General features: G+C 35.0%; 1 protein-coding gene across 2 annotated transcripts; it reads right to left on the minus strand.

Moving 5' to 3' along the window:
- Nucleotides 1-7,859: 7,859 nt before the first annotated feature.
- Nucleotides 7,860-11,854, minus strand: LOC103719502 (splicing factor 3B subunit 4). 2 transcript variants are annotated; one of them, XM_008808779.4, is made up of 4 exons: nt 11,573-11,854; nt 9,316-9,527; nt 8,539-8,746; nt 7,860-8,443 (listed from the first exon to the last, which is right to left on the minus strand). In XM_008808779.4, exons 1-4 carry the CDS (start codon nt 11,604-11,606, stop codon nt 8,310-8,312), a joined length of 588 nt encoding a protein of 195 aa, XP_008807001.1. In that variant the 5' UTR covers nt 11,607-11,854; the 3' UTR covers nt 7,860-8,309. The 2 variants fall into 2 exon arrangements, with proteins under 2 accessions (XP_008807001.1, XP_008807003.1); XM_008808781.4 differs by having other exon boundaries at nt 9,475-9,527; nt 11,573-11,791.
- Nucleotides 11,855-13,877: the final 2,023 nt, after the last annotated feature.

The following is a 13,877-nucleotide window of genomic DNA, read 5'->3' on the forward strand; positions in this document are numbered from 1 at the left end:
TAGCGAGATGTAGTAACATGAAAATGTGCATTATTACCAAAAAATCCAAACATGTGACTGTTCCATTTAAGAAAGCATAGAGTTTGGAAAAAGCAATCTGAATGACTTTTTTGATTTTTCTGACTTAAATGCTTTAGTAATTCAAAATATGACTAAAAAAAAATCACTCAGCGATGGAAGACAGTGAGGGACTTTTTTTTCGATCTGAATCACTATAGCATTGCTCTTGCTTGATTTAATTTTCTTTTAAATGAAAAATAATCTTTAATTAGTATAGTCAATTATTTTCAAAAATATCATCATAAAAATAGTGGTGGAGCAGGTTGTATTGGTACTGTGGTGGTCCTGGCAGCAAGGTAGCGGCAACGTGGTAAAAGTGGTAGTAGTGATAAACATACCCTGATGACATGAATTATTTCTTTCTTTTGAAATAATAAAATAAAATAATAAAAGTAAAAAATTCTTATTGAAGTAATGAGAATAATTTATAAAAATATTATCTTATTTTTAAAATAAAAAATTAAAAATTAAATTGATGCCAAGTGGGCCTTTATTTTTAATTTTCTTCTTCTATGGAACCTTAAGGACTCGTTTGGTTCGCGGGAAGTATTTTCCCTCCTAGGAATATGATTCCTGGGAATCAGATTCCTAGGAAGAGGATACCTAGGAAAGTACTTTTGGCATGTTTGGTTAACCATGGGAAAGTGACAAATTTCCAAAGTGCTTATGTTTGGTTGACCATCAACTTTCCTAGGAAAGTTATGTATAATTCCTATTATGCCCTTAATAGAAATTAGGTCTTTAATGCCTCTTTAATGCTTCTTTAATGCTGAAGGGTCTTTTTGGGAAAAAATAAAAAAGGAGTAATTCCCACCTCATGGGAAAGTAACTTTCCCATGTTTCTCATGGGAAAGACTTTCCCATGTTTCTCATGGGAAAGACTTTCCCATGAAGGGCTCGTTTGGTTCGCGGGAAGCATTTTCCTTCCTAGGAATATGATTCCTGGGAAACAAATTCCTAGGAAGAGGATGCCTAGGAAAGTATTTTTGGCATGTTTGGTTGACCATGGAAAAGTGACAAATTTCCAAGGTGCTTATGTTTGGTTGGCCATCCACTTTTCTAGGAAAGTTATATATAATTCCTATTATGTCCTTAATAAAAATTAGGTTTTTAATGCCTCTTTAATGCTTCTTTAATACTGAAGGGACTTTTTGGGAAAAAGTAAAAATGAAGTGATTCCCGCCTCATGGGAAAGTAACTTTCCCATGTTTCTCATGGGAAAGACTTTCCCATGAAATGTGGGAATCACATTCCCATGGGAATACAACTTTTCCTTCTCTCTCCTTTGAAAACTCCAACCAAACAAGAGGCATCTTATTACTTTCCCGTTGACCACACTTTTCCCCCTTCTTTTCCCGCGAACCAAACGAGCCCGAAATGTGGGAATCATATTCCCATGGGAATATAACTTTCCCATCTCTCTCCTTTGAAAACTCCAACCAAACAAGAGGCATTTCATTACTTTCCCGTTGACCACACTTTCCCCCCTCCTTTTCCTGCGAACCAAACGAGCCCTAAGTGTTTCATACAACATGGGTAACAATACACCCAATAAAGTCAGAAAACAAAATGTCACGGAGTATCTACAGTAGCTTCCCCTCCCTGGTCCGCATGGCACCACCAAAATATCTTGCCATGTAAGTAACCACCCAATATGCGGCCTCGTTTGCCTTTCTAAATACATACTTGGCCTAGAAAGCCACTCCATCGCTGCCCATCGCCCAGATGACTCGCATCAGGAGGTGATCCAACCCTAAACCACTCAGACCTCTTGGATCCAACTGATTACCATGATCGAGTCACCCTCCAATATGATAGAGCTGGCCTGCACAACATGCCGCATATGGCAAAAGCCTGCCCAAGCGGCTCACAGCTTTGCAACACCACCAGCTGCTACTATTTTGGAACTCTGATCTTTGATGACAAAACCTGCACCTCTCCTCTCTCCATCCAAATTTGATCCATCAAAATTGACCTTAAGAAAACTCGAAAATGAAGGCTCCTAAATAAAGAACACCATACGAGATGCTGCCTGAGTAGAATAGGAGTCTCAGATGTCCCGAACTGTCAAAGGCCCCTATAAGGAGGTAGTATGACGGAACTTCGCTGCCTATGCTCGAACACGCTCCACAACAAATCTCGGGAGACAAGTTGCTCTCAACAAAAATTCGAGTGTTCCTAGTCAACCATATCTAGTAAACAGTGCAAGTAGCTCCAGTAGTCACCTAATGCTGAGTGCTGCCTCTGACCATCACCGAATAGCTTGCACGAACTAGTTCCTTTGACTCCAGGCATCCTATGGGAACCTGTAAGCCGCTATGTCCTCCTTGCCCCCTTCTCTCGCCTGGTAGATCTCCTTGGTGTCTACTTGTAAGCTCTGGAACCTTGTACACACTCCTCTTCCTCCATCGCGCCCCTTAGGTCCCCCTTGGTCAGGCTCATACAAGGTACCCCGGTCTTGCTTGCATGTTGGCTTGGCCAAAAGTCATTCAACAAATGCTCCAGTAGAGTTCATAATAACATGCCGCGCCTACAATATATCATCAGATATTATTGCATTACTCTAGAGTCGCAAAGTTTGTCCGGCCATGCTTTTTAATTGCAACACATTTATGGCTTAGAATAGATCAAATACCATATCCACATTTATTTCGCCATGCTCAATAGATATTAATCAAGTACAAAAGTCAACATCAGTATTTATTTTAAACAAATAAAAATATAGACAGACATCAGATATTTAAAGTACAACTATAAATATAAATATAAATTAGTTAAATTATGTGAATATAAATCAAAAATATTACTGGATAGAAGGTAAATTAAGCTAGTAAGATTGCTTAATTCCTTTAAAAGCTCAACAATACTATACATAATTAAATAGAAATACAAATAAACCGAATATTTTTTACCAGGAAACACGTACTAAATTAAATATATATAATGGCCATATTCTCTAATAAGTATAGATTGTAAACTTTATTAAGGGACTTTCCCATGCGCTATTAAACATTTTTATCAAAATAGTCAAAACAAACCAAGTTCTCCAATACAATCACAAATTTTAATAAGTATAAGATACCTAAAATCTAAAATTAAATTTTAAAACAAATAAATAATTTTTTAAAAAATAATTAGTATATTCCTCAACAAAAACAAACTGATTTTTTATCTATATAATGTTATATTTCTTTTTCTTTTTTTTAAAAACAAACATAACACCTAACAACGTCACCAACATTATACCTTATTGCAAGTTGCATAGGAATACAACCATGAATCTCTGTTTCGATCTTGTGAATAATTGTCACTAAAATTCTAAAATATAATCCATGTAACACTAGATATACATTAATAACAAATACTTAATAAATTATTTTGTTGACTTACTTTGAATCAACGTTTTAAAATGTCGACATATCCAATACTAAGCAACCAAGGCCTAAAAAATAGGAAACTTAAATGTAACCAAAATCAGCCAATATTTCCAAGCTAAGAACGAAGATTAAAAAATATATTTTCAGCATTCATTTTGAGATTTATTAGTAAAAAATATTTAAATAAAAAATGATTAAAAATTATATTGTAGTGATATCTCATATTTTATCAATTTATACAGGCCAAACCTACATCAAGATCTTAAAAACCAAGATCTCAACCGCAATAAAAACCTCATTCTGAACTTATTGCCAACCTTGCAAGTTGTCTCAAATAAATAAAATCCATAATTTTTTTTTCTTAAGAAAAGAGGAGGAGGGGGGGGGGGGGGGGGGGAGCTTTCACTAGGACCCACCCCACCAGAAGAATGTGCGATACGAGCAAAACTGACTGTGTGTTGGGCACGCAGGCCGTTTTTACTCATACCTTCCCCACCCGTGGACTCGACTCGATTATCCTTCTAGGCTCTGGCACGACTCCTTCGTGTGAGTATGTCACACTCGGCACCACCAAAGCTAACAGCGGACCAATAAGCCCTCCCACCACACATGTCCGAGCGGAGAGCATACGGCCCGCGCGTTTCGAACTCAGACTGCGCGGGTGAAAGTAAAGGCTCAGTTCCACTAAGCTACCACCCCAGTAGCATTGTTATTTTTTTTGCTTGTTGCAACAAGTCATCAAATAGATTTATACCTTGAGCAACAAAAAAGAAGAAGAAGAAGAAGATCATAACCGTGCATTCTTCATATTGTCATCGCCTCCTAATGTCATGGACTTACAAAAAAAAAAATTGTAAAATTTTTATCTTTAACGATTCAACAATTTTAGTTAATTTAATATATTACCATAATATTCCCTTCTTTCCTCGATCTACCTCTAGATTGTCTAGAACCCTGTCACAATCCATGATAGATAAGCTTAGAGTGCTGGATTATAGCCATATTCTCATCAATCTAGATGTAGATCAAGCAAAAAAGATAATACTATAGTACTTATTAAATTAATTAAGTTCATAAAATCATTAAAATATAAAAATTATAACAACTTTTGAAAAAATTCTAGAACATATAAGAAAGATAAAATCTTAATTAAAAAAACATGTAGACGGACCTATCCCACAACTTGTTGCAACGAGCAGAGTAATAAATATGGATTTAGCTTCTTCATAACAACTTGCACCATCAATAGTTTGATAAAATAACTCAAAATAACTTATCAATTATTTTCCATTAATATTTACCTATATTTACAAAGATTGCACTAAAAATATTTAGTCATTGTAATTTATATAAATCTAATGACAACTTTATGGTACAACTTTACATAACTTGCAAATGTCTATACCATTGATGTTAGTATCATTTTTTGCAGAAGAACAATCCCACATCATCATTAAGACAAAAAAAAAATTAGTTCATACTTTCTTTTAAAAAAAACAAATTACTTTATTCTTGAATTGTAGATATCTTACGTATTAAAGTTCGTAATCATACTTGCTTCTGCTGGTTCGAAGAAAAATGCTGATAAAAACATCCACTAAAAACCACACATTCTATAACCATGACAACTATTAAATTTCATACATGGCTGTCATCCGTATGATTAGAGAATAGAACAACAAAGCTGGAAAAATTTGCTAAAAAGATTATACAAATATCTGATCTTCATTTTGAAAGTTCTCACCGAATAATATCTCAACTAGGAAAAATCATTCCTTCCTTCAACTGGTTACTTAGTCCGATCAACCTAAGAAATGATTATTAACTAAACAATCTCTCTATTTACTATTTAACTATGTAAACATTACAAATAATTTTTCTTTTTCTTTTTTTTTGACAGGCTGAATGAAATCACATAATTCAACTACTTCAACATCCAACATCTAACCAAAATGACTTCGATTGCTCAAATTTAAAAGAGAAAGAATTAGCAGCATCAGAAACAAATCAATATGAATCGAACAAGTCAAATAAATATTTATTTCACTTAATATGAACATTTAATTGTCATGACAGAGCTTCTAAAATCTAATTTTCCCCTAAAAACACATGTTAAAAACTAAATTTACTTCGCTGTTTGCTAAATCATTCTATTCAGAATTTCCATGCCATTCTTTATCACAGCTTACTTATTTTTCACTACATAAATTATTGTCCTTGAGCATCAAGCTTGTATCATGCTTGCATCAGACTATGCTTTCTAACGTTCTAAAATGAAGAAAGGAAAGAAATAGAACTTGCCACCATACCATAAGAACCATCCTACATTTTATACAAGTTACACTTTTCAGAAAAAAATAAAGCTACACTGCCTAAACGTAACATCTAAAATAACCACACGAATTTCATTGGCATCTGCTTTATTTTGAGTTTGTTGTATCACATACCATATGCTCAAAGGTAGCATATAGCCTGATATTACATTCCTTGCACAAACTTATATTACCTCTTCCAATTGTGTTCAAACTCATAAGCAGAAAGCTGACAACATACGTTATTGTAGACAATAAAACTGGATTCAAAAATAACATATGGGATCGTTCGCTGGAGTACCGAATTAGATCCCAGTACCCATAGTTTAATGCGAACACAATCCACATAACAAAAATAGTTCCATCTAAGTGCGACCAAACAGAGGAAAGGACCACACAATAATCTCCCCCGAACTTCGCCCCCAAGGAAAGGTTAGAATAAAAGGTTCGGGGATCCTGGTAAAACCTACCATACATTACACTTCAAAAAGGCTTCATATCTAATTTCAACAGTCAGCCATAATAATTTGGAAAAGGTATCGTATGCTTGAGACAGTTAATAACAAAATTACAACGTAATAACCATTAAAACAGTTTAGAGTTTAGACTTAGCAGGCACCCCAATCATATCATATTCTAACAAAATCATCACCACCATTACAACACATGATTTCAGCAACAGGCTTGTAAAGCAAATGCGCAATGAAGAAAAATTGGTTACAACCCAAATAAATTCAAATTCAGTCTCCTTCATTCACTCATATTAAATGACGAGACCCTCTGGCCAGTGTTATACGTCCAGGAGGTCATTTTCAATGAAGTTGACTGACATATGTAAGAGAGAGAGAGAGAGAGAGAGAGAGAGAGAGAGAGAGAGAGAGAGAAACCCATTTAACCAGTATCAATTACAACTAAACAAGAATAACAGCCATTTTCCGAAATTCACATAGTTAGTTCAATTAAATACTGTATTACAAACCTTGTGGCACGAAAAATTATATTCTATGAACAATGAAAGAAGCAAATACACCAACCAATCATATTAAATTATTAAGACATCAAAAGTTAAAACATCAGATTTTGCATGCTATAATTTACATACAAATCCCCAAACCACAAAACCTGAAAACACCTAACACCACCAACATATTAACAATGCAAGAATAACTTTCAAAGCTGGACGTTCCTTTAACCAGCATATAGAAGTGCAAACATCGCATTCAATTAAATGTTAAAAAGGAAAACTGTCAGCTTCAGTTTGGTTAAACCAAATATAGTTGAAATTATTGCACTTGAAGGCCTGACCAAAAGATCTTCTTCCATGTCATTCTACACATTACCGGGAAGGGGATTTGGTATAATGGGCAACACTTCACATTATAGTGAAAGAGAAATTATTGGCCTTGGCTAATGGACAAGGGAAACAGATGGAATTTTCTAAACAATTTGACATACATTTTATTAGCTTAATTTGACATTATAGAAATTGCAAATATACTAAAAAAAAAATCATCAATCTTGACCAACAAATATAAAGATGGGTGTAGGTGATCCAAACTATTTGATGCATTTTATTAGCTTATATTAACATCAAGATAGCCTAAAACCAAAAATGCTTGACAAATGTAGTTCTCTAAACCTAACCAAAACAGGTGGGGCAAAACTTGGGAAGTTTGATGCTGCTACAGGGACGGCTCCAAATGCATGATTGAGACCTCAGCGCATGAAGACTTCCCAGACATAAATTTAAAAATGCAGCCAACTAAGCAGTACAACGTAGCAAATTAACAATCAAGTCTGCTATATCATAATACGCAACTGCAACCTCTGGTTGCCATTGTATACCAAATACAGCTTACCTCCTTTAATTCTTGTAAAATCCACAGTGGCACTTCGTACTGTCACGTTGGATGCAGGTGGAGGCAATTAAATAGTAACGTCGCTAACAGTGAAGACTGAAGTGGGTAAAGAACAAGCTAGACCTCCCTAAATCAAGACCAACTCATTTCTTCAAGTTATAATTTAATTAAAATGGGAAAAAAGGATATCATATAATCTGCTTGCAATTTCTTCTATTGGAATTAGCACAGCAACCAATGGACCAAGCCCACAAAGCAATGGAGCCCAACTGCAACTTCTGAATATCATTCCATGTCACAATACTTTACATTACAGGAAGGAGATTTGGTACAACGGGAAACATGAGATCAGGAATAACCCAAGAAACTAAGAAATTACCCTACATACAATTATCACACAGACCAATTAAGCAAAGGAGTCCAGCTGCAGATCAGGATACTCAGTCCTACATCTGACCGGTAATTAGCAACTTACAAACATAAAGCATAGAAACTGATATTTAAGGAACGATCAGGCCTGCATGTAAGGGTGCTGAATATGAGAAAACAGGCTGCAATTCTGCTGGATCTGCCCTACACAGGCTTAATCTGCTAAGAAGATAGAAGGAAGAAAAGCCTGAAGGGCTCTACAACTAGAACTTCTTTTTGCAGCACCAAGTTAATGATAATACATACCCCACGCTCCAGAGTTGAGCTCTATGCTAATAAGATGGGTAGGTGACTGGATGTCTGGCACCAGGGTGACTAACATTGTTCAACATAGCCCCCAAAACACGCCTACTATACTCATAATTGCCATTGCAGAGCCCCCTACTTATTAACCCTTCAGCAGATGCTGTGACATCAAAAAGTTGCTAATGTATGAGATCAATAAGAAGTAAGAAAATTAGTTTGGCAGATGCAGGATAAATCTAAGGAAATCAGTCACACCTTGGGGATAAGCAGGAGAAATAGAATGGGTGCCACCAGAGACCCTGTAGTTAATTAATTCCTGTGCTGTTGTTACTGGATTTGCTCGAGACGCATCTGTGTCTGGAGCATGCACAGAATGCATTGGCAATGGTTTTGGTAGAGGAGAAAATGGTTTAGGTGTTATTGGAGAGATGGTGTTTTGAGAGGGCTTGTCTTGGCCAGAAATCTGTTCAAATTGAAAAAGTTAGGTCAAACTAGCATAACACAGGTGATGTAATAATACAATGCCTAGAGGCAATTGGCCATCCAAATTAAATCATAAAAAATTGCATCTTCAGACCATATTCAATAAGTTATCAACATTGTTATTTTGTTTCTATGTGAGTACTAATTTTAAAATTATTAAAAGAATGAAAAGCAAATAACTTTTCTAATGATCTAATAATTTCTGATTATGTAAAGATACACAAAATTACTAGGTACCTACAGATACTGTGTAATGCAAATAAAGCCATCAATAAGACTACATTGTAGAAAAAAATTGCAAACCATTTTTTCATTAGTTCATAAAAATCATTTTTTATCTCTAATAATTGCTGAATTATGCTACGATCTTTTTAATAAATGGTAATGAATGTCTGCATACAGCTAATCTGGAACACTAGTCCCTAGATTTCTACCATGATTAGAATCTCCTAGTCAAACCTAAAAACTGTGACAGATTGTTAAGTCACTAAGGATGACGAAAGAAGAAGGGGAGAAGGATTGGAAGGGAGAAGGAAATCAAACACGCACCGCAAATTTAAGAGTTTTATTATTTAGACGAACAAGCCCTGAAAAAAGCTTAACAGCATACTCAGCAATCTCCTCCGTTTCATATTCCGCGAAAGCATAGCCCTTGTGACGGTTAGTTTCCTTATCCCGAGGTATATATAGGTCTATTACACGACCTACCTGAATAAGAATATCATACAATACTCTCTCGCTGATCTTTTCATCCAAATTACCTATTAAAAAAACAGATAATTAATACAACAACAACGTCCTTCCAGGAGTTGATAAAATTGTTTAACCACACTGGTTTCCTACAAAAGAAACTTTATAGAACAAAATAATAAACTTAATAACATCAAATGAGAGAGACGGCAACAATTTGCAAAATAAAAACCAACTCATAAATAGAATGGAATTCCAAAGTATATTTTCAGCTGATTGATAACATAAAGAAACAAAGAAAGCACGGAAATTGGATAAGCAATTCCAAAACAAGCACACTATCATATAATAAAAATGAAAGCGTATAAAAAGGGTAATGCAAATCATTGTGGACATACTTGCCACAATGTGAACATACATGCCATCTTAGCTCGAGAGCCAGTTTATTTGTTCATAAAAGCACTGGGTACCAAAGTAGCACCAAATTGCTCACAAAACAAGTTCAAAGTAGAATTGAAAAAGTTGATGAAAAAAGGGGAACGAAAAGCATAAAACCAAAAGTCATTATTGAACAGCTACTACACGATGAAGAAGCAGGACTAAGTCCAGACATGAGAAACAGTTGTTGCCAAACCTCCCAATGAACCCGAAATAGGCCATGAGCGTAGATCTACCAAATGATAAAAATGCCTCAGATTTAATCATAAACCACTTTGCCCCCATTGTATGCTTATACCTTTACATTTTTAAAGGTATAAGCATTAAAAACCTTGCAAGAATTCAACTACTTGAAAGAATGCAGTTGTCATGCCCAAGGCAAAAAATTCCTATAGCTACACAAAAAACAAAGAATTACATATGCAGCAACAGCAATACACTGTTAACCAAAGAAACAACAAAACATTCTACTAAAAGAAAGCAAACTCACTATCAATGTGACAATTGTAAAGGCCTAAAGCTCCCTTCAAATTACAGTATAGCAAGCATTATTCCCTAAAATTACCAGAAGCCTCCACCCACAAAAGTCTGACAACAAGAAATGGGCTTTGATCCAACCACTACCAAATATGCATTTCATATTAATCTAGACATATAGGCAAATGCAATTAGAAAGCAGTTATGATATCTTCAGAGGATAAGAATATCAGATAAAAACCCACTTCATATCTTTTTTTTTTTTTTTGGGAGATGACAGAACCCCAAAAAACCCAGAAGAATATTAAACAAGGACATGCAATCTATCTTTGTTGAATAATTCCAACTAGTAATATTTGTTACCTGGACCCTTCCATTTTGCCATAACTACCACCAACATTTCCATGATACGCAGAAACGGCTTCATGAGACATATCAAAGTCCAAGGCCATAGCACATATAGTCAAAAGAGCAAAACAAAATGTTTCAAATAGTTAAAAACCGGGCACTATGTGCCATAAATTTTTAACAAATCAGTTAGATAATGATCTGATGGCAACTAAATAACAAATAACGGTGCATCTGCTCAGACTCAGAGGTTTCGAGCTGATTTGTAAAAATATGGAGCACTTCAGTACCCCAGGTCAGAAGAATACAATGTTTCCTCCAAAATATTCGCAGAAGATGCAAGTCCAACAAAGCCATAGGACGATCAAGACATGAGAAGATCGACAATGAATCTTGCTAAGACTTCCGTCAGGACCAGCTCACAGGATGCAACCTAACCCAAGCAATTTCAAATAAACCCTCACTAAGGACTCAAGAAATCAACAAAATTTAACCTTTCGGAGATAATTCGGAATTTCCATATCCAAGAAAACAACAAATCTCTGCCCTAAAGCCAATCTAGGCATCAAAATTTTAAGGCATCATAACCAGATCTAGCAACAATTTCATGCCAGAAATTAGTAAAACCCCAAAAATATCATCCAAATCCTCAAACTACTCCACTTCCAAGCGAAATCATACGTGATAACTAAGCGTTAGCAAAGAACAGCACCAATTGCTTATCTACATCTAACCGGATATAAAGGTTAAAGAAAACAAACAAGAAACCAAAACGATCTTCCGATCTATCAAACAAAACACAACAAGAGAACAGATTATAAAAGATTGTTGAGGAAATTATTCGGCAGCGTACCAATATAAACCGTGCAAGATGGATTCCGAGCCATTAGCCTCGAATCGAAGAAATCCCTCCAAGGATTCAAGCCTCCGCCGCAATCACCACCCTGTGGATCGATAGATCAAATCGAAATCCAAGTCCAATTCGATAAAAACCCTAAACGGGGTAGAAAGACGCCAGCCAAGAAAACCTAAACGAGGTTTTTCGAAGGAGAAGAAGTTGCCTTTTTGGGCGAAGGGATCCTTCACAAATAGAAACGCCGCCGACATAAGCGGTATGTTATCCCACTCCGTCGCCGCTTCGGATACTTGGAAAGAATCTATACCGTTCATACTTGGAATCACCCGGCATGGTGTCTCTCTCACCCTCTTGATTTGCGTGCTCCGCGGGAACTTTCTAATTGAGGAGCGTGGAAACAGTCGCTGGATAAGCATAAGATTTTCTATGCGGGGATCGGTCGGCCATGAATTTTTTGTTAAGAATATCGAGCGGATAGCTTCGCTTACGTCTTATAGTTTTTTGCGTTAATTATAGTTTTAATAGTGCGATATCGTCATTTTCCGTTCGTTTTCTCCGTTAGTCAAAATGGGGGAGAGCGATCAAAATCGCTGAAATATGGCCTTATGGTAGTTTTTTTATTAGATTTTTTTTCATAAATATCCTTCTAAAAATTCAGATTTACATAAATATCCTCTTAAAATTTATATTTATTTCTGTACCTTCATAAAATACTATTTTTACATAAATACCCTTAATATAACGGTTCTTCTAACACCATTAATAAAAATCATATTTGTTTTGATTAAAAATAAAATAAAATTTTAAAATTACTTTTTTGTTTCCATCACAATCGTCTTATAATTTTTTTTTTTTTTGCACATCTACCTATTAAGGATATTTTAATCATCTTAATTTAAAACTGTTAATTTTTTAACGGTGTTAGATGGTGTGGGTATGTATGTAAATAGGATAAAAAAGGGTAGAATAGTAAAACAAATATTTTACGAGGACATACATGCAAATATCAATTTTGGGAAGATATTCATACAAAAATTGATATTGAGGAGGAGAATCGTGCAAAAAAACTTTCTTCTTCTTCTTCTTCTTCTTCTTCTTCTTCTTCTTCTTCTTCTTCTTCTTCTTCTTCTTCTTCTTCTTCTTCTTCTTCTTTTTTAACCGGCGCCTCACACTAGATGGGCCTTATTGGAGTTTTTCATTAGGTGCAAAAGAAGTCCAGATGGTTCAAAATTGGAAAGAGATAGAAAATTATTTATTTTATTTTTTTATCTAAAAAAATAGCAGACATAGAATACCAATTGCAAAGCATTTTTAACTGTAAACTCATACATCCATTGTGCCTAATTCTTTTTCTTAAAAAAATTAATAAATATAGTTTCTTGCGTATTTATTCTCCAAAATTCATCATTTATTAAATTATTCTGTTTTTACATGGATAACCTTCTTATTAGATTTTTGGCTAATAATGTTAATAAATAACAATTTTAGGTATAAATTTCTTAGATATAAATATACAATAAACCATATTTTCATTTTTCAAAGATATAATGCAAATACCCTCTTAGAAAAATTGAACTCTTTATCGAAATCTTTCTCACATTCTAAGTACTACTTCTTATTACCCACAAATGATCGGCATTAGTAATATTATTCCTCATTTTCTCAATAGAAAGGGCGATGGTCTTGCCATTGTTTGCTTAAAAAACAAGTATATGGAATACCATGTGAAGAGAAGCTATTATCATTTCTGAAAAGTATAATCAAACTTTGTTCCTTCAAAATATTGCGTGTTGAATTATCCAATTGACATGTTGAAGACATGAAACAGATCGAAGATGAGAACTTCCAACTTCCATCACTGATCCACAACCCATTGGTTGAGTGGGCTGTAGGTAAGCTCGATCTAAAATAAGTTTACACATCACCACCAGTAACACCAAATTTGATGATCTCTTTTTAGCTTGCAAGAGTAGATCATTCTTTTTCTATGTACCATACAATCAAAATATATATAAGAAGAAGAAACATGAGGACATAAATGCATTCAGATATGACAATCAACCTCATACTTCAACAGAACTCCTTTGATCTAAACCTTCAACATAACAATCAATCATCTCCAAACTTCCTCCACAAAGAGAGCAACCTGAGCTCATCGACCATCCTTTTTTGGCCAATACTTCTTCCGTGTGAAGCCTATTCTTTAGAGCTGGTCGGTTTATTTGGTGCTTCCAAATAATAGAACTGTGGTTCCAAACAAACTGACCTGCAAACTATTAGGAGAGTAGAACTGTGAATGGTA

Source organism: Phoenix dactylifera, chromosome 1 (genome assembly GCF_009389715.1).
Source record: "Phoenix dactylifera cultivar Barhee BC4 chromosome 1, palm_55x_up_171113_PBpolish2nd_filt_p, whole genome shotgun sequence".
Lineage (NCBI taxonomy): Eukaryota > Viridiplantae > Streptophyta > Magnoliopsida > Arecales > Arecaceae > Phoenix > Phoenix dactylifera.